The sequence below is a fragment of the Manis javanica genome, chromosome 2 (assembly GCF_040802235.1).
Source record: "Manis javanica isolate MJ-LG chromosome 2, MJ_LKY, whole genome shotgun sequence".
Taxonomy (NCBI): Eukaryota; Metazoa; Chordata; class Mammalia; order Pholidota; family Manidae; genus Manis; species Manis javanica.
The window spans coordinates 63,720,052-63,743,385 of NC_133157.1; the positions used below are offsets into that span (position 1 = coordinate 63,720,052).

At 40.6% G+C, this 23,334-nt stretch overlaps 1 protein-coding gene across 6 annotated transcripts in view; it reads left to right on the plus strand.

The window, feature by feature from the left end:
- LOC108396514 (histone-arginine methyltransferase CARM1-like) overlaps positions 1-13,303 on the plus strand; it is a 281,263-nt gene extending 267,960 nt beyond the window's left edge. For 4 of the 6 annotated variants that reach the window (XM_073228590.1, XM_073228591.1, XM_073228589.1 and 1 more), the window contains one exon: positions 4,068-5,639. In XM_073228590.1, the coding sequence (XP_073084691.1) occupies positions 4,068-4,311 (244 nt within the window). In that variant the 3' untranslated portion in view covers positions 4,312-5,639. Of the gene's footprint in view, positions 1-4,067; positions 5,640-7,209; positions 7,304-12,669 lie in introns of those variants that run through there. The other 2 variants (XM_073228592.1, XM_073228593.1) reach the window with 2 other exon arrangements.
- Positions 13,304-23,334: the final 10,031 nt, after the last annotated feature.

Below are 23,334 nucleotides of genomic sequence, written 5' to 3' on the forward strand. Positions count from 1 at the left end.
AAGATCCCAGATTCAAAAAGACATATGCCACCCTATGTTTCTCAAAGCACTATTTACAATAGCCAAGATTTGGAAACAACCTAAGTGCCCATGAATAGATGAATGGATAAAGAAGATGTGGTACATATACACAATGGAGAATTATTCAGCCTTAAGAAAAAAACAAATCCTACCATTTGCAACAACACGGATGAAGCTAGAGGGTATTATGCTCAGTGAAATAAGCCTGGCAGAGAAAGACAAGTACTAAATGATTTCCCTCATTTGTGGAGTATAACAACAAAGCAAAACTGAAGGAACAAAACAGCAGCGGACTCACCGACTCCAAGAAGGGACTAGCGGTTACTAAAGGGGAGGGGTGGGGGAGGTTGGGTGGGAGGGAGAAGGGGATTGAGGGGTATTATGATTAGTATACATGGCATCGGAGGGGGTTTCACAGGGAAGACTGTAGAACAGAGAAGACAAGTAGAGACTCTGTGACATCTTACTACACTGATGGACAGTGACTACAATGGGGTGGGGGGGGACTTGATAATATAGGTGAATGTAGTAACCACAATGTTGCTCATTTCATAAGAGTTTATATCATAAGAGTTTATATCAATAATACCTTAATCCAAAAAATGTATGAAATGGCTTATGGTAAAAAGCCTTCTTTCCAGTGCCAGAACCCATTCATACCCTTCCTCCTGGTCCATCATATAGCCACTGTTACTTTTGAATATACTGTTAGAAAACTCTGAATTTGTAGGAATATAAGTATTCCCCCCCCTTTTGTACCTAATGATAACAGTCCATATCTGTTTTCTACATCTTACTCAGACTTAACAATACAACTGAAGGACATTTCCGTATTAGCATGTTGATATCTTTCTCTTCCTTGATTTACTGGATTTCTGCATCTTGGTCTTCCTTCATGAAGGTTATTGCTTCCTTCATATAGGTGAGGGCTTCAACATGGTTTTAAAAACTTATAACAAAATATTTGCTCACATTCTTTGTGCTGGGGCACCATTTGTCTGATGCATGGTTTTATTTTATAGTGAATTTGCCAACTATTTTTCTACTTTTTAAAAATACTATCTTTGTATTGGTGTTATAGTTGTTCTTCATCTGATTAGTGGGACTTTACTGGACAGATAAAAAAAGAAGTTCCTGTGGCAGGAAGAAGTGTGATAGTTTTCATGCTGTTTCTCTCAGCTCACACACTCCCTCCTTCTGGCTGCCTCAGAGTCATACTGCTTCCTGCAAATATGGCTTCTTTTGGTAGTTCCACCATGTTCCAGTTCCAGGCATGCTTCTGTCCCATAGCCTTGCTCACACCAATTCCTGTACAAGATGATGCAAACAAGGAATAAAGCTTTTGTATTTCAGAAAACGCTCCTCATCTTCAGATAGTGTACCTTTGTGAGCACTTTCTGAAACATGCTCCCTCTGGGCTCTCTTGCCCCTCTTTGCACTTCTACACTTTTTCCTGTGTAACTTACAACCAATTCTATGTGCTTCCACAGCCCTTACATGTAAGTTGGAGATGGCAGATTCTATCTTTCTCCTAATTTTACAATGAGGTCTGTAATCTACAGTATGTTTCTAGTCTCCTTGTTTTGGTATGGCTTCTGGGAGGAAAAATGGCAAGTGCTGACTTATGCCATGTTCATCTGGAAGTTACTGCTTTATTCTTAAGTCCTTGTGAACCATCTGTTTAATGAGCAGTTCAAAAAAAGAAAAGAGCTAAGGAGCAGTAGCTAACATCTGCCTGGAGTTTTGGGCTTGCCTTTTATGCCTTGTGAAATACAGGATAACATCTTTTGCCTTCAAATATTTATATTTTAAGGTATCTCAGGGTATAATTAGTAAGTGGATTTAAATCATCTTACTCTTCATTACTGATAATTCTTATCAGTCATGTTTTTCTACTCTTCTTCATTCCCCTAATAGATAAGGAAGCAAACCCTTTACCTTATATACCTGCCTCCTGACTCCCAGGAGTCCTATAGCCCTCAATTCCTTTATTATAGCACTGATGTTATAGTGCTATTATTTGCCTATATGTGAGCTTCCCAAAAAGAGAGGCTGAGCATTATTCTATGTTGTCCCTCCTCACTTAATGCATTTCAGAGATTCAGCAGTGTTATAGAATGACCAGTTGAATGAAGAAGTCATAAGCTGGTGATCCCTGTATTATTCAGAACTTATTCTGGCAAAATTTTTAAAAAAACACTCAGATATCATGGGCATGCAATACTTGGCAGGGGGAAGAAGGGAAGAAGTTCTTTATCTTAATAGCCCAGCACCCTGGGTAATGAAGGAGACCAGATTTTGGAATCTGCTGGATCCTCGTTCTGTCCAGTCCCTTCTGCAGAGCAGTTGGTACTTGAGTGATCTAGGGCGATCTAATGAATCTCTCTAGCACCCCAGTTTCCTCACATCATTGTCTGTCAAGTAGAATTTACAGTAATTGTCTCTCTAGGCCTTCGCAAATATTAAAGAAAGGAACATAGTTTAGTAATTACCACATAGTAGGTCCACAGTAGATCATAGTCCCTTTACCTCTTCCCTGATTCCCTTTCTTACTCTCACTGTATCTCTTCAGACTTTTTGTTTTAAAATACTGTTTTCCTTGGTATTTTCCATAAATCAAAGCACTTCCTGAATGTCAGTGTTTTCACACCTTTTCAATAAGGTGCTACCTCTTTGTTCTCCCTTGGATAGGATCTCCTCCCTTTTATTGTCAAATATTCTTTCAAACTCTGGCCTCTTGGGACAACTCCCTATGCAACCACACAGGTGTGACAATGACTGCCCTTTTCTTCCCCACCAGGACTGTTTATGATTGAATTGTTAGCATTTTATTTTTGACAGCCTCCCATCATTCTCGAGCTGTCATTCATTTTACTGCTCTAGCCAATAAAATAGAACTTATCTTTTTTATGAAATTTATATCCCTAAAGTTCACAGCAGTGGTCTCCAAAGTTTTTTGATTATGTGTACCTATAAGTAAAAACACGTTTGTGCCCAAATATACTAATAAACATAATATATAATGTACTTATATTTAATATATAATATACTAATATGCATAATAATGCCCAAGTATACTAATGTTTACCCTTTAATTGAATGTCCTATAATAATAACAATAGGAAGCACAAAACCAAGTGCTCTAGATGGATAGATCTATACAGAGATATATGTAGGTATGTATGTATATCTCTATGTACTGCATATATATATGTACATATATCTATATACTACATACTATATATATCCACATATACATACATGCATAGACATGTCTGTGTGTACATACACACATAGCAATTCACATAGTGTGTACTTCATAAGACACACAAAAATGGAAATAAAAAGAATAAATTTAAAACATAAATGTAGGCTGATTGTTGGTTCTAGTTCATTCCCTTATCCTGGGCCAAAATGTTTTGAAACATAAGTACAATGTTTGGATCCCAATGAAAGACTGCTGTATGCACATTTGTCAGAGAGTTTGGTTTGCAGAGAGTCTGATGAGCTTTAGGGTTTATAAAATGAGAAGAAATATGACCAAAGAAGTAAAGCACCATTCCTAATAATCATCATTAAACAGCTCTGCCTTGGGCTTCACCTCTTCCTGGCTACGTATTTGGACAGCTGGGCTGCATCCAGGGAAGTTGTAGGGGATGCTGCTGTGCATGATTAGGGCAGTGAAGGTACAATATGTGCTGGTGCGGCCTGAAGAGACATTTCTTTGTTCTACAGTTTCACTCAGATTCTTTCAGCTCTGACCCATGAGTCCATCACTGGCATTTACTCAGTAATGCACGACATTATTTAAGATGTAATCAGTCTCTCTGGGCCATCCCACCCTAGCGAAATCTGAGGAACTAGGTGAACATAACAGATACCTGAACTCTGAGCTGATGATTAGAATCCAGCATTTACCTAGTGAATTCACTTATGTCCAATAGGTATTTGGTAAATAACTGTGTCATTTTCCTAGAGCTTCTGTAACAAATTGCCACTAACTAGGTGGCTTAAAACCACAAAAAAGTATTCTCTCATAATTTCAGAGGCTGGAAGTCTGAAGTCAAGGTGCCAGCAGGGCCACGTCCCCTGAAGGCTCCTGGGAAGCAGCTCCTGTGTTTCTCAGCTTCCGGCGGTGCCTGGCACTCCCCGGTGCTCCCTGTCGCTGAATCGTACCGGTCTCTGCAGCTGTCTTTACTTGGCTTTCTTCCTGGTGTCATCTCTGTGTCCACTTCTTTTCTTACAAGGACACCAGTCATTGGATTTGGGGCCCACCCTCATCCAGTATGACCGCACTTAAATGTCATTACATATGCAAAGACCCTATTTCCAAATAAGACCATACTCAGAGGCACCAGGACTTAGGACTTAAACGTATATTTCTGCAGGACACAGTTTAAGCCACTGTAACAAATAACTGAAAACATTAAAAATCACAGTCGAGTATTTTCTTTCACACCCCAGTGTATCATCCCACATCTTCCCTGGGGCACATTCAAACCCCTTTGAAGAGCACTGGTCTAGAGTCCATGACTGCTGAAATTCTCATTCCTTCCTTTGTCTAAATCCTCAGTGACTTGGGCTATTTTTCTCCCAAGCTTCCTGCCACTTCTGCTTCTCCATCCCGCCCCTCCTTGGTGGTCAGCATTTAGTCTGTCCCACTCTGCACCTTCTATTTTCTGTAAGATGAAATCACCACATTCTCCAGAAAGACATGTCCTGCATATATTGTTCCCAAGTTTGCAATATCTATAATACTCTAATATTACAAAATAAATGTTTGTATACAAAGTGATAATTTTATATTCAATCCTTGAACTAAGGTAAGTCTCCACTTACGTCACCTGCTCTGTCTTTATAAGATTTAAAATGACTAAGTCTGGCAAAGAACTAAAATTGTTTTATTATTTTAAAATACACATGGCATATAACTGGTTCAAAAGATTTAATAGTTACTTAGGGTCCTGTAGACATAGGCTTGGAAGATTGCCCATTATCGGTTGCTTTATAAACATTGCACACTAATTATTGAGTTTGGAGCTGGCCTTATTCTATTGGCACTAGTATGACACTGTTACTGGGATAAAAAGTGCATTATTTTCCTGAAATTTTAGGTAAGGACACGTCCTCCCTTAGTTAGATGAATCACTATCAAATCAGTGAACCCACCTACCTCCCCTGCTCTTAAGTCTTCCCCTTCCCGCCACACAAAAGGGCTTTGAGGACAAATCTCAGCTTTTCACTGACCAAACTGAGCCATGATGTATAGCACTTTTTCCTTCCATTAAGGAGGATTAGAACTTCAATGGTGGGTAAGGAAGGGGAGTGGGTTGTGAAAAGTGAGTGTAAAGTGACAATGTCACAGTATCTAGAATACTGAAAGAGAACCTACAGCAGGAGCTTGCAGATTGTTCTTCCCAAACACAGCAGAGGCCATTCAGTTCTCGGCTGTGACAAGTCTGAGCCATACATGCAGTCATACATACACACATTTGCTCACACCTAATTTCTGCTTTAAGTTCTGTATTACACTTCTAACTGGTAAGAAGGTATCCTTCATTTGGTAAAATGTGTAGGTATGGGTGTGGCCCACCCTGACTGACTTACAGGCTGACCTCTCCGCCTCTGTGACGCGGGCAAGGTTGCTCTCCTGTGGAGCTCATCGTCTCAGTGCCTAGTTCTCCTCAAGTCTCCCGTCACGGGTCACAACGCAGGGAACTAGTGGCTGTGGGTACCTTGGGAGACACATTTTAAAACAAAAGTTCTGAATCAATTAGAGCAGTTGAAATAGGATCCAAGGGCACCACTGATTTTTTTTTTTTTTTAACATTTGGCTGTGTTTGCCGCTTGTTTTGCTTGGCCCCAAAAACATCTAGAACTTGAGTAACTGGTTTCACAGGATCTGACATTACAGTTAAGTCTACCCAAGGCACTATTGGTATGACAGGGTGGGAGCGAGAAGAGAAGAACTTACATCACTCACCAATTTTTGGCATTTGAAAAAGAAGCCTAGTAATCAAGAAAATTAATAGTATTTCAATATTGAGGACTGGAAACAGTACAATGAAATTAACATTTTCATACCTTGTAGGTGAGGAAGTACTCTGGTACAGTTTCTGAGAGACCTTTTAGCGGTAGGTGTTGGGAATCTTAAAAATATTTATGTGCTTTAGCCTGATGAGTCTGCCTCCAAGAATTTATTCCAAGGAAATAATCATCAATAGGATATTAAGATGTATTACAAGAATGTCCTTTGCAGCAGAATTTCTGTCACAAAACTAGATTTTTGTTACTGTAATTAATAATAGGTTATTATAGAAACATAAATATTTAACAGTGGAGAATTAGTAAATAAATTGTGCTCTACCCATATGATTTTATTGAAAAAAACATTGTCAGGAATTATAGGATAAATGCATGCTAATGTTTAAAATAAAGAGATATGAAAGAATGTTTAAGCATCATTTTGCTGAAAACTTACATTTAGCTAAAAATTTATAAATACATGGAGGGAAAAATAGGTGAATATTCTATAATGTTAGCTGAAATAATCTTTGTCTAGTGACATGGATTATTATTTTACTTTCTATTTTTCCTTATTTTTCAGCTTTTATACAATGAGTATGTAATACGCATATAATCAGGAGAAATACATGTATTCTTGGGAATGGATAATAAAAATCCCACAAACAAAGCCCCTTCCAATTAGTCATCAAGGACACGTCATATTACTTTTCCTTATCAGGCAGTTCTCGCTGTAATTGCATCAGCCTTCATCTGGGGCCTCTTAAAAGCAATCACATTTGTTAGGTGTAGGTGTCTTATGTCAATTTGACATTTTAACTTAGCTAGTCCTCCCATAATTAAGATTGTTTTGGTTTATCAGTGATGACCCATGAAGTGTCTTTGTTACTTAAAGTCACTTCTGTCATTGAAATTGGTAAAATCAAACGTACCATTATCTTTGTAATTTTTAGATAAAAAAATTATAGCTATCAAGCTCTTCTATCACATAAAGCCACCAATTGCCTTACTAATATTAATAGCATCCAAATAAACACACCCATACATAAGTAAGATGCCAAGCATGTACTCTGAAAACCTTCATGAAGTAGCATGTGTAGAAGATTCCCTGAATGTATGTGAAGAGCTGACCAGCCTTGCTTTGGGTTTTGTTCTGCTCTCCAGACAGAGCTATGGCATTCAGATCATGGCCCTGGTTGACCAGACAGGCTTCAGGTCTGGGAACATCCTTGATTTGAAGAATCCTTTCTTTAGGTAAGAAATGCTCTCATTCATTTACACCTATGTATATGAAATCTTAATTGATCGTATGACCAGGTAAAGAGGTTTCAAAATAATTCCACCTTTCCTAAGAGGAGAAAAAGCACCTACTCTTCCTCTCTAAGGAGATGTGGATCCTGATAGAGTTGAACGTTCTATGTCCCATTAAACAGAATTCAATATGTAACAAGCTGATCCTGAAACAAAGAGTACTGAAGTGTCCTACAAAGTGAATTCTCCTTCCAGCTGAGCTGTAATGGGCTGGGCCACCTCAGGCAAAGTCGTCTTCCTCTGGCATTCAGTTTTCTCATCTGCAAAATGGAATTTAAAGATGATCTTCTTTGACTTTCCTTCACTAAGGGGTTATTTTATGTAGGAGTTAATCCAATACATCTAAATCATGAGTCCATTCAAACTACATTTTTTGAGATCATCTAAGTCAAGATATATCTCTTTAGAAGCTATGCAGATTTTGTTTGAAACAAAAAACCTGCCACAGTGAGATGGACACAACAAACATTTCTAGAAAAACTCCCCATCTTTATATCCATTCCGTATGAGCCAGTTAAAAATCCACACATGAAGGCAAACACATGAGCAAAAACTACTGGACACTGTCCCTCTTGACTTCCTTATTAAAGAGTCTTTTCTCTCATGTTATCATGTCTCCCCAAGTCTTTTATTCAAAGTATCATGTCTCTATAGTATTGGAAACTTGAAGAGAAATGGAAATTCAGGAAAACAAACCAAGAATTATTTGGCAGAGATGGGAAATGAAATTTTGACCTTGAAGCATGGAAGGAAAAACAGAGGCAAGGATACAATTGTGTGTGTTGTTTGCCAGTTGTTGCACATGGTACAGATATTTAAAATTTATTGCCATTTAAGAATATGGATGTTATCTTTAGTTCTGAGACAAGAAAGGAGTCCTTGCTTCCATTCCTCTGGACAATCCTGCCAGGTAAAGCAAAGGGCACAAGTTTGGGCCTCAGAAAGAACAGGCTGACTATTCCCTAGTGCCATTTAACCTGGCCAGGCCTCAGTTTTCTATGTGTAAAACTGGATAAACAATACTTACTTCAATGAGAGATTGCAATGATTTCCATTAACATATCCAAGTATTTAATAGTTGACATAATTAGTACTCAGTAAATGCTAGTATCCTTTTTTCTTCCTTTTCTTCCTGTCTTCTGCTCTCCAACTCTATCAATAAGTAAATAAATGATGATTTATAGTTCATTTCATACAGAATCATTTGGCTTTTGAAAAAGAAACTAAATTTTTTGGGAAAACCACCTTTTAGTGTAAAAACTATGTGAACTAGTTGCTCCAGAGTCCCACTCCCACTTCATCTGACATAAACAGGGTTTTAGCAAGAAAACCACCCAGAGAGGGTGTTGGCCTTGTCCAGCCCCTGCTTTGCCTGGGGGCATAAACCCAGTGGCCATAGATCAAAGGGATAGCTTGTCAAAGGTCTAGTGATATGCAAGATGGCCACAGTCCTGTCAAAACAGATGGAGTCTTCAGCAAGGGCAGATGCCTTCCCTGGCCCCTTTTTCTCTCACTCAGCAGCAAGTCTGGCTGACGTATTTAAGCAGATGAGGGTAATTAAAACTATGTCTCCCCTGGGAATTCCAGATCTTGAGTATATTTCTTCACCATCCTTTTCCTAATATCTGTGACTCAGTATCCTCAGTGGAGATGTGGACTGAATGACAGAATCTTTGAGAAGTACTTAGGGTATAGTAGATACCCAGTTAAATCTTCAGCAGTGGTAATACCCTTTTCCCACCCTCTGCACTGAATTCCAATTTGCTTTTACCAGCAACCAAGAGGCACAAGAGTGTGTGTGTGTGTGTGTGTGTGTGTGTTGTTATGTGGAAGAACCTAAAATAAATGGCATTATCCAGAGGAATTCATTAGTAATTTAGCATCAAAATAAATAACTTTCTCCATTTGCTTTTTATTCTACCCATTTTATGGTAAAATAGGGCCTACTGACACACAAATGCAAAAGATTAATGCAAAAGATTCATTTTTGGTTTTTGGCTGGTTCTTGACACCATCTGAACATCAGTGACATGCTAAACACCTTTCAACGTCGACAGATTAATTACTAAAAATGTGAACATCTCATAATATGAATGTGAGAGGTCCTTTTGTCCTTGGGTATGGTTGGGGAGCCTTTATTTTGACTAGTCATATTTTTAAGTAATTTAAAAGTAAAAGTAATTAAATAACAGCTGTTTCTAAAAGTGAGCAAAGGGACAGAACTACTTCATCAGCCAAGGAAAGGCCTCCAGTAACCCAGCAAATTTTCTAAGAACTGTGAGACTAGATCTGTATCATTTGAGTCCCACACAGTCTGTCCCAGGATCCACTGGGCCATCACGGTCCTGGGCTGTGGAGATGCAGCAGGGACCTGGGCAGACGCAGTCCCTCCCTCCATGAAGCTTACATTATAACGGGAGGGAAGTAGGCATCAGATAGCAAACTGCACAAATAATTATGTCATCATACCTGCATTAAGTGAGTGAAGGACAGTTTGAAGGTGCCAAGAGAGCACTGATTGGGACGCCTCTATAGAGCAGAGTTAATCCATACAACCACCACTATCAGTCCCCAGAACCCAGAAACAGCCAGAGCTGTTCAGCAAAGTCCTATGAAACATTGTTGCAAATTTTCTCTTAAAGGGAAGTGGAAGTTCAAAGTTTTCTCTGAAAACTTGAGAACATCATCACGCATGCCCACTTCTGAGAAGACTTCCAAGCCCAGGGCTGAATTAGATGCCCCTCCCACAGCACTCCAAGATCCCTGTGCCGATGTCACTTAGCACACCTGGATGACTGTCTCAGTTACTGCTTTATTTGTCTGCAACCCCTCATGCCTTTAGCACAAGATCTTGCTTAGTGCCATTTGTAACAGTGTTACACAGTGTGTGCTGGATAAATGTTTGATGAGTGAATGAATGAATGGGGCCCCGTGGAGCCCCTGATGGGCCCTGAAAGAACTGAGCTTGCCGTCAAAATGCCACAGCCCAAAAAGCATTTAATCCTCCATGTTAACCCCGCACTCCAAGCCTCCATTCTGTGCATAGCTTCTCACGCAACAATCTGATCCTTCTTCTCTCCAAATACAAAGTTGCCTGGATTTCCTCAATTTAAATATTGCTTTCCTTCCTGTTTTCCTTTCATCCAATGTATTGAGCAATTACTGTATGCCAGGCACTCTTCTCAGGGCTGGAGGGCAACAGAGAATGAAATAGGTGCAAATTCCAAGGCCTCAGGATTCTAGAAAGTTTCAGGGCTTGATGTCTCCTGACAGACATCAAAGAAGTAAACAAATTAAAAAGATAATTTCAGATAGTGGTAGATTTTCTGAAAAAGATAAACAGTAGTAATTGAGACTCATTATAAAGCTACAGTAGTCACGGCAGTGTGGTACTGATGAAAGGAATGAATACAGATGAATGGAATAGAATGGAGGTCAGAAATAGACCCAGGCATGTATGTATGGTCGACTGATTTTCAACAAAGTTGCAGAGGCAATTAAATGGAGGAGTGGTAGTCTTTCAAAAGTGGTGCTGAAGTGATTGGATATCAGTATGCAATAAAAATAATGAACTTCCTTCCATATCTTGCAACATCTATAAAATTAATTCAAAAAGGATAATAGATTGAAGTGTGAAACCCAAAAATATGAAACTTTTAGAATATAGAAAAAAAATTTTTTGTCACCTTGGGTTTGAGAAAAATGTCTTAGTTATGACACCAGAAACAATTCATGAAAAGAGAAAAATTATGTTGTACTTTATCAAATTTAAAAACATATGATTTCTGAAAGACACATTAAGAAAACGAAAAAGCTAGTTACAGAGTGAAAATATTTGGTAATCAGGTATCTGAAAAAAACTAGTACCCAGAATATAAAAAAGAATGTATAATATAATACCCCCCAAAAAGTCCAACAATAAGAAAACAATGATTTTTTTGTAAAGGGCAAAGATTTGAACAGATATGTCATCAACGAAAATGTAATAGCAAGTAAGCGCATGAAAAGATGGTTAGCATCATTAGTCACTATGGAAATGCAAATTAAACCATAATGACATACACTATGCACCTAACAGAATGGTTAAAATAAAAATTCTGACAGTACCAAGTGGTGGTGAAGATATGGAGCTACTGGAACACTCATTCATTGCTGGTAGGAATACAAAATGGTACAACAATGTTACAAAACAGTTTCACAGTTTCTTAGGTAGTTAAAAACTCACTTACCATGTGACCCAGCATTCCCACTCCTAGGTATTTATACAAGTGAAAAGAAAACTGTATTTGAATGTTCACTGCAGCTTTATTTGTAATTACCAGAATCTGGAAGCAAGTAGAATGTCTTTCAAATGGAGAATGAATAAACTGTAGTCTATCCATACAATGGAATAATTTTCAGTAATAAAAAGGAATAAAGTACTGATAACATGTTAATAATACAGATGAGTCTTGAATACATTTTGCTGAGTGAAAGAAGCCAGACTCAAAAGGCCACATACTACTGGATTCCATTTATATAACATTCTGGAAAAGGCAATACTCTTAAGTACAGAAAACAGACCAGAGCTGGGGTTGAGGAAGGCTAGCCCTAAAGGCATATGGAAACATTTCTTAGGGTGATGGAACATTTCTGTATCTTGATTGTTGTGGTGGTAGTATGTGGCAGGATGCATTTGTCAGAACTCACAGAACTACACTAAAAAGTGTGAGTTTTACTGTATGTAAAAAATATTTTCAATTACATAAAAACTTACAAAGAAAAACTGCATAGCAGGCAGACAGAAAATAGAGTGGTAAACTAGAGAGTGGCCATGCCAGGGATTAGAGGTGGGTGTTGTTTACATTGGGTGGTCTGGGAGGCCTCCCCGGAGAGGTGGCAGCTGAGTGGAGACTTCCAAGTCAGGAAAGGACTGGCCTGGGCAGCTGTGTCCGAAGAGCTCCTCCAGGAGAACAGCAAGGACCAAGGCCTGAGGCAAAAGAAGCCTATGAATAGAAAGAAGAGAAAGAAGTAAGTTGAGGCTATCAACCACAGATAAAAAAAGAACAAGTTCTTTCAGTGAACAAAAATCTGGATCATCATCTCAAATCTGAAATTAGGCTATGCATAATCAAACTTACTAAATATAGTGGGTAAATATAGATCTAAGGCTGCCCATACAAACTCCAGCGAAAGGCACGGGGTGGGAGGAGAGAAGGGGGAGGGGACGGGGAGGAAGGGGGAGAAAGTGAACACAAAACTAGCTTGCTTGTGGCTTTGGGTCCAAGAAGAACTTATTTACTCTGTGTCATAGAATCACTTTCTCTGTTTTAGGTTTGCTTAGAAGATAGTCTCAAGCCAATCAGTAAGTAAAATGAAGGCCTGAGAAGTCCCTCGACATCCAAGTTCATATTTCGTATTTCAAAGAAGCATTCTGAATTTTACAAGGATGTTTAGGTTTATTTAAATTTCACTTTTTTCTAACACTAGAATGTGCATCCTAATTTTATTGACGAGTATATTTCTTGGTTCTTCTTAGGCTGGCTTTTTACAGCTTTCTGCTTGTTACTGAAATACATTTTTTAAATTTTTTGGTTTTTCGTTATTATTATTTTAGTAAAACTGACAGCATTGCCTTCGTTTTTGAAGTACTTTAAAAAGAAATTTAACAAAATCCTACCTCATGTTTGTATGTCTGTGTATGTATGACATGACCTAAGAGCATGTTAGGAGTGATCTTCTATTTGCAATTTTAAGCTGTTTTCACACATATTTTCAACAGATCAACAGCTAGTTTCTTGGTCAGCAATATGTTAAAGAATTTTTGCCCTATTCATGTAATGGAATAATATGATGTCAGGAATGTTCTTCATTGGCAATGTTTGATGGCTCTGTATGTAGTTAAAAAAATAAAGATGGAAACTTTGACAGTTCTTCTAGGTTTGCAATAAAACTATACAGTGTCAGATACCAGTGAGGCCTCTCGTTTACTATAAGGTATTTGTTATATGTCACATGTCAAATGGTGATGAAAGATGATCTTTCCACAGAGCAGGTTTTCCCCTGGCCAAAACAACCCCTATGAAAATGGATGTCACACCTGCACAACAATCTAATGAAGCCCAATAGGCAACCTGCTTACTCTGTGGGGTACTGGAATCAACAGCAGCTACATATGCTCATCAGTCAGTCAGCCACCCACAGCTTTCAGCTTTCCATGCTGATGCTTTCACTCATTCTGGCCACTCAGATGCACCCAGCCCCACAGTCCTGCTCACTCACATCTCTGCAAGGCTCCGTGCCAGTACGCCCTCACTGGCATGCTTGGCACAGTAACTATGAGTATCCTTTCCCACCTTTGACGCATCTCCCTTCCCTTTCTCTAATCCTTTCTTGCATCATCTTATCACTTCATACCCTAAACACACATATATCTTTCTCTTCTATTAACTAAGTTCTTTGTGGATTAAATCCAAGTCTGACTCATTTTTTTAATTGCTCACAATGCTTAACAGTATGCCTACGGCACCAAGGTGTTCAATCAATTGATGAAATAAATTTATCCTGAAGCTAAAAGTAATTGGAAACATGGAATTGGAAGAGGAATTGCAACATGTCAGGCCTGAACATGTTCTAACTGCCTTTCAAACATGGTATGCAAACCCTGGGTCGCAGAAACAATGTAAGGCTGCCACCGCTGCCTCCTCCCACGCCCAGGGAAGTCATTTACAACCAATCCCAGCACACTTCCTGGCCAAACCCGGAAGGGGCCTCATAGTCCTTTTCAGCCAGCACTCGAGGAAGCCATATCAGTGTACAGAACTGGACACAAGATGAAACCAATGACTTTTAAGGATCAAAAAAAATGATATTATTTCTGCATGTTTGAACAATCCCAAAGAGCTGTAATATTTATGCATTTGTAATTTTGCTGAGGCATAAATTTGACACAGATAGATATATGCTACAAGTTGGGTGAGGGGGAGTGAGTGTCTTTTGTCACACAAAGGAGGCACTCCATGTAATCAGTAACTCTCCTGATATATTCCTTAAAAACTGTTTTTATCCTCTTCACCTTATTTTTGGAAATTCACATAAGTTCTTAGTAAATATTGCTAAAGATGTAATAATGTAATGTAAAGTTTATTTTAGTGGAAGAATTTGGTAACTTTACTACTTACTCCAGTCCTATATCAATAGCATTACTAAGAATCAAAAGGGGTTATTTATTGTGTTTTGTGGAGAAATTACATTACCATAATGTCTGCAGATTTGAAAGTGACCTCAAAGCATGTTCTCTGTGAATATCAAGACTAGATTCTGAATTTAGGGAAACCTTGGAAACAGCAGTCTTTCCTGAAGCTATCCCATCCTAAGATAAGGCCAGAACCCTGCCGGGCCACAGCAAGTTCACAGGAACCAATGTCAGGAGCGGCTCTGAGAAAGCGCACACCTTGGGATGTGCAATCAGGTGCAACCAGGACACATGTGAGCCTTGGAAGCAGCACAGGCTGAGGAGGTCCAGGACATCCCCCGAAGTCGCCTTGAGCAGCCTGACTGAATTTTCCCTACCAATAAGAACTTTCTCATGTAACAGAAATCCTGCAGTAGAATGGCCTCAAGGAGTGATGACTCAGCGGCTCAGTGATTTCATGGAGGACGAGGGTCTTCCCTCCTTTTGCTCTGCCTCCCTCCCTCATGCGACAAGGCCGCCGGGGAAGTTACAGGAGTCACTCCGGACACACCGATGTCTGGAGTCATAAAAAGTGGCTGTCACCTCTGTCATCCCTCTTAAAATAATGACAATGAGAGTTAACACATATATAGCCTGTATTATGTACCAAACACAGAGCGCTTTATAAACAGTAATTTTTATCCTTACCATATCCTGCTAAGTATTTGTTATTAACCCCATTTAGCAGATGAGGAAATGGAGGCAGAAACATTAAATAACTTTCCTAAAGCACAGCTAGTAAGTAGATGGTGGAGCTGGGATTATAAACCAAGCAGTTCACCCCAGAGTCTGTGCTCTTAACCCCAAAGCCCTCTCTACTGAAAGACAGTCTTTCTAAAAGCAACCGGGAGATTGACCTTCATGTTTTATTGGCCAGAACTGAGTCACATGCCCACTTCCAAACCAGTCACACACAGGAGATACAGGATTACCATGAAGGAACTAAACCAATCAAGATTTATCACTGAGCTGAAGATAGACTCATCTTTTCCAAAGGATAGACACTGGAAAAAACGTAGAGTCCCATTCTTAAAGTAGGAAAGTGGACATAAGACGGGTACCAGCTTTGCCTACTGTGAGGTGCTGCCTACAAACAGACCAGTTTCAGGACAGATTCCACTTCCTCTGCTTTGATAAGGTAAGAGTGTGCCACACCATAGCCATCCATGCATGTATCTCTACCTCCTCCTGCTTGCTTGCAAGCCCTCCAAAGATAAGAACAGATCTCACAAATCTGCCTGTTCCCCACAGGGCCTGGCATAGGACCTCGCACATAGGAAGTGTTCAAGAAGTGTTTGTTCACTGTAATTGAATTTTCATTCTCGAGTCTACTTAATTGGAGAGGTCAACAATTGGCCATGCTCAAGGCAGGCAGATAATGCTTTTTCACGTTGATCTAGCAATCAAATGAATTCTGAGAAACTTGCCTTGCCATGCAAAATAGCATGAAATCATACATTAACATAGGTCAGTGTAAAAGCCCAAACTTATTAAATTGTTAGTTTCTTGCACTCAGTACCCTTAGAGGTAACATTAATGTCATAATTTTATTATGACTTGACATTTCCTCTCTATTTAAAGAAACACATCACAGAGAGCCATTAGACAGAGCAGGCTACATAATTTGCATCACACTGTGCAAACAGAAGATGCAGTCTGGGTGGGTAAGTCAGTCTCCCTTTTCATGGGCCTACTGTGCTAACCCATGGTGGATAGGTGATCCCCAAGAGATTGTAACTGCCCAGGGTTGGGAGCAGACTAGAGGGCCCCATGAAGTGGCCACTGAATGCACCATGATCTACCAGCCCTGAGCAGGGACTGACAATGCCTTGAGCCACCCCAAGAAGCATCGGGATGCTTGCCTAACTGTCCTGCCTGTGCCTTGCCCAGGTCCCTGCTGGGGGCAGAGTGTAACAGTAGAACTTGGGCCACCCACACCTGGTTGCTCCAGTCATTAAAGAGGCAGGAGTAGGGACTGGGAGGCCAGGCAGAAGTTAGGATTTGGTGGGTGGCTAAGAACTCATCCCAGAGAGGCAATGGGACACAGGACCACCTGTGAGTCAAGACATCAAGCCCCTGGTGCATCCTCAATAGCCTCATCATATTTCACAAAACACAAATTCAAAGATAAAAGTATTAAGGATTTCAAGATGGTGACCACAGAGCATTAAACACCCAAACACTTCTGAGCACAGGACCCTGTGTGACTGCAGTTATCACACACCCTGGCCACAGAGCTGAGGTGTAGTACATTGTTCAAACTAAATATCTATGGAGAAGATAGATACCATTTTAAGACATGCTATTATGCAAAAGCTTATTGAATGGATGAGTTTAATGGGATGGGAGAAGAAACTGGAGGGTAATTTCTCAGTGCATTTTCAACGGCTCCTCCCCTAAATGTATGCAGGACTGACTTTGGACTTTATCCTGTAGACAGGTATTGAGGAGCCAGTCCACATTGTTTATGTGGAGAAGTGATACAGTCAGGGGATCGTTCTAATGGAAGTATAGCAGGGAATTTCAAGGAAGAAGAGACTTTAGGCAGGCTAGTCAACTATAATCTAGATCAGCTGCTACTGAAAGTGACATTATAGTATAGCAGTTGAAGGTGTGGGCTCTTTGGTTAGGGATATATAGGTTCTAATCCTGGTTCCATGACTTACTAGATATATAGACTTGGGCCACTCACATGCCTTGTGTAAGCTTCAGTTTCTTTATCTTCTAAAATGAAGTAATAACAATAGGTTCTCGTGAGTAATAACTATAGACTATTTCAACAATAGGTTGAAAGAAATCATATATATATATATATGAGGCAATTAACACAGTGCCTGGGTCATTAAATGTAGCTATTATTATTATATTGCAGTATCATAGGAACCATGGGTTCTTATGTTTCTCTTCCCAGCTCTGTGTTCCTATCCCTTCTAAAGCTGCTGTGCTTGCATTTCAAGGGGAGGGCCATGTGCCTGAGCACTCCCACCTACCAGGGCTCCCCCCTGTGCAACCCATAATTCCTTGGGGGGAAAAAAGGGGTGCCAATTTATTCCTTCCTCTACTTCATAATCTTATTCTCTACATTTGTCCAGTAGCCTCCAGACCTAGCTGTCCACTGTGGAGTAGCATCTTTTCTACTTTACAGAAGGAACTCTTGGCTGGATCCCTTATATTAAAGGAATTTAGAAAAATCTACTTTCTGTTCATGGCCTAATAAACCTATTGCCTTGTTAAAGAAGTCACCTCATTCATTTATTCCTTCATTTATTCCCCCTTCCTTGCCCCAAATCAAAAACCTTATGTAAAGGACAAACTAAAGGATGATGATCTAAGGATGAAACAAAAATACATTAATATTACAGTATAATATCTTCATTAAAAAAAGAATTCATCATTGTTATAATAATGTAAAATGTGAAGTAATTTATGAAAAGCCCACCTATCTGTAACTTAGGAAGGAACAAGTACTTTTGGGAACACAATGAAAGCAGTTATAGCTCAGAAGCACCGGACGCTGCTGGCAGTTTCTCGGGTATTAGGAAATACTAGAAATTAGAGTGAAAGAATGTATTTATCAAAACAAAAACTCTAGGGCCATGTTCTTCCAAAAATGGAGGGGTTAACGCTGTAAGCTTTAAACTCATGCACTCGGTTTGCATGTGTGTGGACGCAAGCACCACCTACCAATATTTCCAGTTTTCTTCTCCTTCCAGGTGCATAAGAGGACCACAGTTCCTAGGCCCTAGAAGTTGGGCATGGCCTTGTGACTTGCTGTGGCCTGTACAAGGTGAGCAGAAGTGATGTGTGTCACCTCCATGTGGAAGCATTTAGAGATGGTGCGAGATTGTCTGTGCCTGCTTTTCCTCCTTTCTCAGTAATTTTGAAAGTCCTGTTGAGATGACAGTGTCATTACCCTCTGAAGTTGCCTTCAGCCTGAGTCTCTGAATATTTGAGTCACCAAGTATCCAGAACTCCCCTGTCAACCTATGTTATACATGTAGTTTGAGTAAAAACAACAAACCTTGTTGTAACTCACTGACCTTTGCTATCTGTTATTGCAGAATTATTAGGGATACACACAGTAAACATAATAGCAAATATATAAAATATTACAATGTGTGGAGTGAAGAATACAACACTGGGAAGTGGGATGTAGAGTGCTTTGGAGGTTCCTATTTATCTAACAGTGCTCAGAGAAACCTCACTGATATGCTGAGTTTTGAGCTTATGAGGAGGGAGCCTCATAAAGATGTAGAGAAAATAACTTAGGCAGACATAACAATTTGAAGGTTTGAAACAGGGGTGACATGTTTGAATTTATCCCTTGGGCTGGTTCACTCTGGTTGCTTTTGATAAGCACACTGTGTGGGCAAGAATGGAAACAAGAAAATCTGACACAACAGAAGCACTGAGAGATGGGGTATCAGGGCTCAGCTTTCGGTGATGGAGATGCTGAGACATGCCCAGATTCAGGGTCTATTCTGGAGACAGTGACAACAGTACTTCCGGGGAGATTGGTTGGTAGTAGGAGACAGAAAGGAGGATCAAGACCAACTGCCAGGTTCTTGGTCTGAGTAACTCAGTGCTGCTTACTAAGATGGAAGAGATGAGGGGAGAGGCAGGTGTGGAAGGGAAAATCAAGTTTTACTTTGAGTTCACTGGGCTTCAGGTGACAACTTGATGTCCAAATGGAGTTCTCGAACAGACAGGTGGGCGTGTGCATCTGGAACGGAGGAGGGGCCAAATCTGGAGCTGGGTTGGAGGGCCATGGAGCTCATAGATGGTCATTCAAGCACAGGCCTGGGTGAGGTCCCTCGGAAGAGACTGTAGAGAAGAGAACCAAAAGTAGAGAATTACAACACTGAAAAGCTGGGGAGAGTAGAAAGGGTGATCAGGAGACCGAGCAGTTTGCCCAGAAAGGTGAGAGAGTGGAGAGACACGGAACAGAAGAGGTTGTGTCACAGAGAAGGGAAGCACCGTTTGTGTCAAATGGGGCTGTGAAGTCAGACAAGCTGGAAACAGAGACGTGGCTACTGGAATAAGTAACAGACCTTGATAAGAGCCACTGCGGGGGTGGAGAGTGAAGGAGATAAGGACAAAGTGGAGAATGTCTAGACAGCTCTTCCCAGGAGCTCTGATATGAAGAACAGCAGAAAAATGGGGTAAGAGCTGGGACCATGCACCCAAATCTCTGTCTTGACAACTTGACAACACTTCGTTTCCTCCAGCACTGCATAGACCTGGGCCCCCTCCTTGCCCTTGTAGACCCCATGTGGGCTGGAGTCTTTCCCTGAATCTTAGCCCCATGTCTGGAAATGTACAACCGCCTGCCAGACTACCCTGAGAACAAATTTCTGCCCATCAGAATCTCCATTTAAAGGAAGAATAAACCACATACCTAGGAGAGATAAGGATGACAAAGAAAGAAAAAAACTAATTTTTTCTTCACAAAACCAGGGAAGTCCTATGTACTTGATGCCAGTTAACAGCAGTGCTGTGTCCCCAAAAAGCATGACCACTTAAGAGGAGTTGTGATGGTAAGAAAGTCAGAGACCTCATCTCATCAGCAATGCTAAGCAAGGTGGCAAAAAGCTAGGAATTACTTAAATTTAATTTTCAAATTATGAATACATTCCCACGGTTCAAAATGCAAAAAGTAAAAAGGACACACTGTGAGGTCTCCATCTGGCCCCCGGCCCGCAGCCTTGCGGTTCCCATCCCCAAAGTAAAGTAACGGTAGAAGCTTCTGGTCTATCCAAGTACATAGGCATTGTTCTCTCTCTCTGTCTTTGGTGCAAGTGCTATTACACACGGATCATATCCTGCATCTACAAAGCCAGGAATTTGGCAACATTAAGAAAGGTAAATTTTTACAGATTGACCTAACAGCTGTTGGTAGCAGGCATGGTACGTAAATTGAGTTCTCACATGTCTGGGAGTGTCTGATGAAGGGACCTGTAAGCTGTGGAAGATGCCGGGAACAAAAATAGGGAATGTGACATGTGTGCCTAAGTGCTCTTACACAAGTTCCCAGGGACTGTCATGGAACCTTGCCATCACTGATGTGTTTGTTCACCATCACCCCATCCCTCCCGGCACTTCTGGGAAGGCCCTGCCCTCCTGCCAGCACACCCACAGGAGTCCTTGGCTGACTCTCTTTGAAGTCAGTCAGCTGCCAAGATCACCACCTGTCCCCTGTCAAAACTGGCCTTGTACTGTAAACCCATCCCTCTTGGCTGACTGTCCTTGCAATGCCTCCACCAGGATTTATTGCATCACCAGGTCCCCATGCTCCTGGTTTGATGTCCTACCACCAGCTGCATGTCTGAGCCCCCTTCCTAGCAGGGGTCATGTGCCTTTTGAATGTGAACTGATTCTACTGTAAAAAAATAGGACCCAGTTTTTAAAATTACCATCTGACATGCCAAGTGAAGTAAAGCTCATTTTCAAATGATTCCCAGCTGTCATAACAGCATTGTGCCTGGGTGGCTCAGTCATCACAGAAGCAAGGAGGGCAACTGTATTTCATATTTGACCTGAGAATAGGAATTGTGATTGGAAATCGATGTGAGATACTTAGAAGAGCTACTTATAATCACATCCATTAGCACCGGTACATTGCTTTACTGTTTATAAAGCTCTTTTATGTACACGGTCACATGTTAGGGAGTGATGGTGGCTCCAAGGAGAGAACAAAACTGAATTACTTTACTGCCTAAGCACAGAAACAGGAAGGAAACAGACAGGTTCTTACAAAAGGAAATATCAAAAGCAGCCCACAGCGCTAAGCACAAAAGAATAAACCTTACCAGTGCCAAACCCAGAGAGGCAGAAATGAAAACATTGCCAATTCAAGATAGACATGCCATGGGAGGAGGGTCAAGCCAAACTGAAGGCCCCTAATGAAGTGTTCAAGACTGAAGACTGCTGAACACCTGTCTGACCAGGGTAGGCTGTTTGTTCTTTCACCTGTTACCTATGCACTGCACAGTGTTGTATTGAAGTAGCACAACTGCAGATAAGCCAAACGAAAATAAGCAGTGTATTTTCGCCTTCTCTGTCTAGCCTCACTCATGGCTACGTTCGTGGAGAGAGTTGCCTGAAGTTCATCTCCATTGATGTCCCCTGTCTACTATTTCATTCCTTCTTTCCCTGAAAGAATCTGCTCCCCCTTCCACTGGTTTGGGAATAAACATTTTCCTAGCTGTTGATGACTCAGTAATGGACTTAATTGGTGATACTAATTATATTTCCTGGAGACTTGGTAATAGTTATCTTTTGTCTCAGAGACTGAAGTGCAAAATATATCCAATTAAATTGTGAAAGAATTCAGCTTGATTAATGTTACGGCAGTGAATGCCAAGTAAAGTCATGATTTGCCACATCTGGTGGTTTTGATTTGCCAATTTTGAATAAATATTTTCTTTATGGTGCTTTCCCCAAAGAGTCTTCTGAAATGGCTTGAACACATTATTTTGTTTATATTCCCTACTTTCACTCCATTTGCCCATGAGGTTCCTTTGCATACAGTTGGTACTCAATGCATGTTTACTGAATGAAAACTCATTCTTGGGACGTGATGAGGCTTCACCATCAACCTGATCAGTAGGCTTTGTTTCACGTGAGTGCCTCCTGTGTGCAGCCATTGTCCTAATCAGAAAATGAGAGCTGAACTGTTGAAAAGACTGATTCTTCCCCTAAGAGTAAGCGTATGGGAATGTGTGAGTGTTAATGGCACGACTGAAATGTGCTGAGTCTGATGGTGGGCATAGGCATTCGTACTTTATTCCTGGACTCTGGGAAGTTCCCAGCACATGACCCTCCCTACCAGAAGCTGGGCCTTGAAATTTTTCTCTGACAGTTCTCAACACTCTCCTCCCTCCAGAATTTTTCTGTATCTTAATACAGTTGTACCCAAATGCCTCAAGTAAAAAGCTATCTAAATTTGTGGAGAAAACCCAGACTCCGGCCATCCAGAATGAAGACCAGGGATGGACAAGACAATGGAACAAGAGCAGGAAAGTCACCAGTAAGATTAACACTGGCCTGGTGTTTCTGGACACATTTGAGGAGTTTTTCTTTTATTTTGTTTTCTGGAAATTTCTACTAGTGCTAAGCTTACAGTTCCCCAAACCCTATCTGGGCCCAGAGATGAGGAGAGGTCAAGAATGAGGCACAAGAGGCCAAAGAAGAGAATTAGAATTACTGTGCAAAGAGAAATGGAGAACAGAGGGAAATTGTAACTGAAATCAATGCAAATAGTGAGGATTTATCAATAGCTCTTTTCTTTTCCCAGGTGGCTGTTAAAGAGTGTCTATCTATCCATCCATCCATCCATTCATTCATCCATCCACCCTGCCTTTTTCCAAAAGTATTCCATTTCCAAGGACAAATTGTATATGATGACAAGAGTATAAACTCTAACTGGGTAGCATAACAAAGAAATATAAGGATGGGGACAACACGGAGCCAAAATGGGCTGACCACACACACCCTCTGGGCCTGATTGCTGTGCCTCTCTAAGGAACTCCCTGTGACGGTGGACGGAGGCACACACACAACCCAAGCGAGCATCTGGCAAAACCTGAGGCTCTAGCCTAGGGTATGTCTTGTCTTCTTTTCCACATTTGCCTCTCTGGTTATGTCTTGCTTGGGCTCAGCACACCCAGTCGGGCATTGGAGGGTGCCCTCTGTATGCACTGGGTGGCAGGGAGAAAGCAGACCTAAATGTATGTGATTGTGAGTATTGTCTATTAAAACCCAAA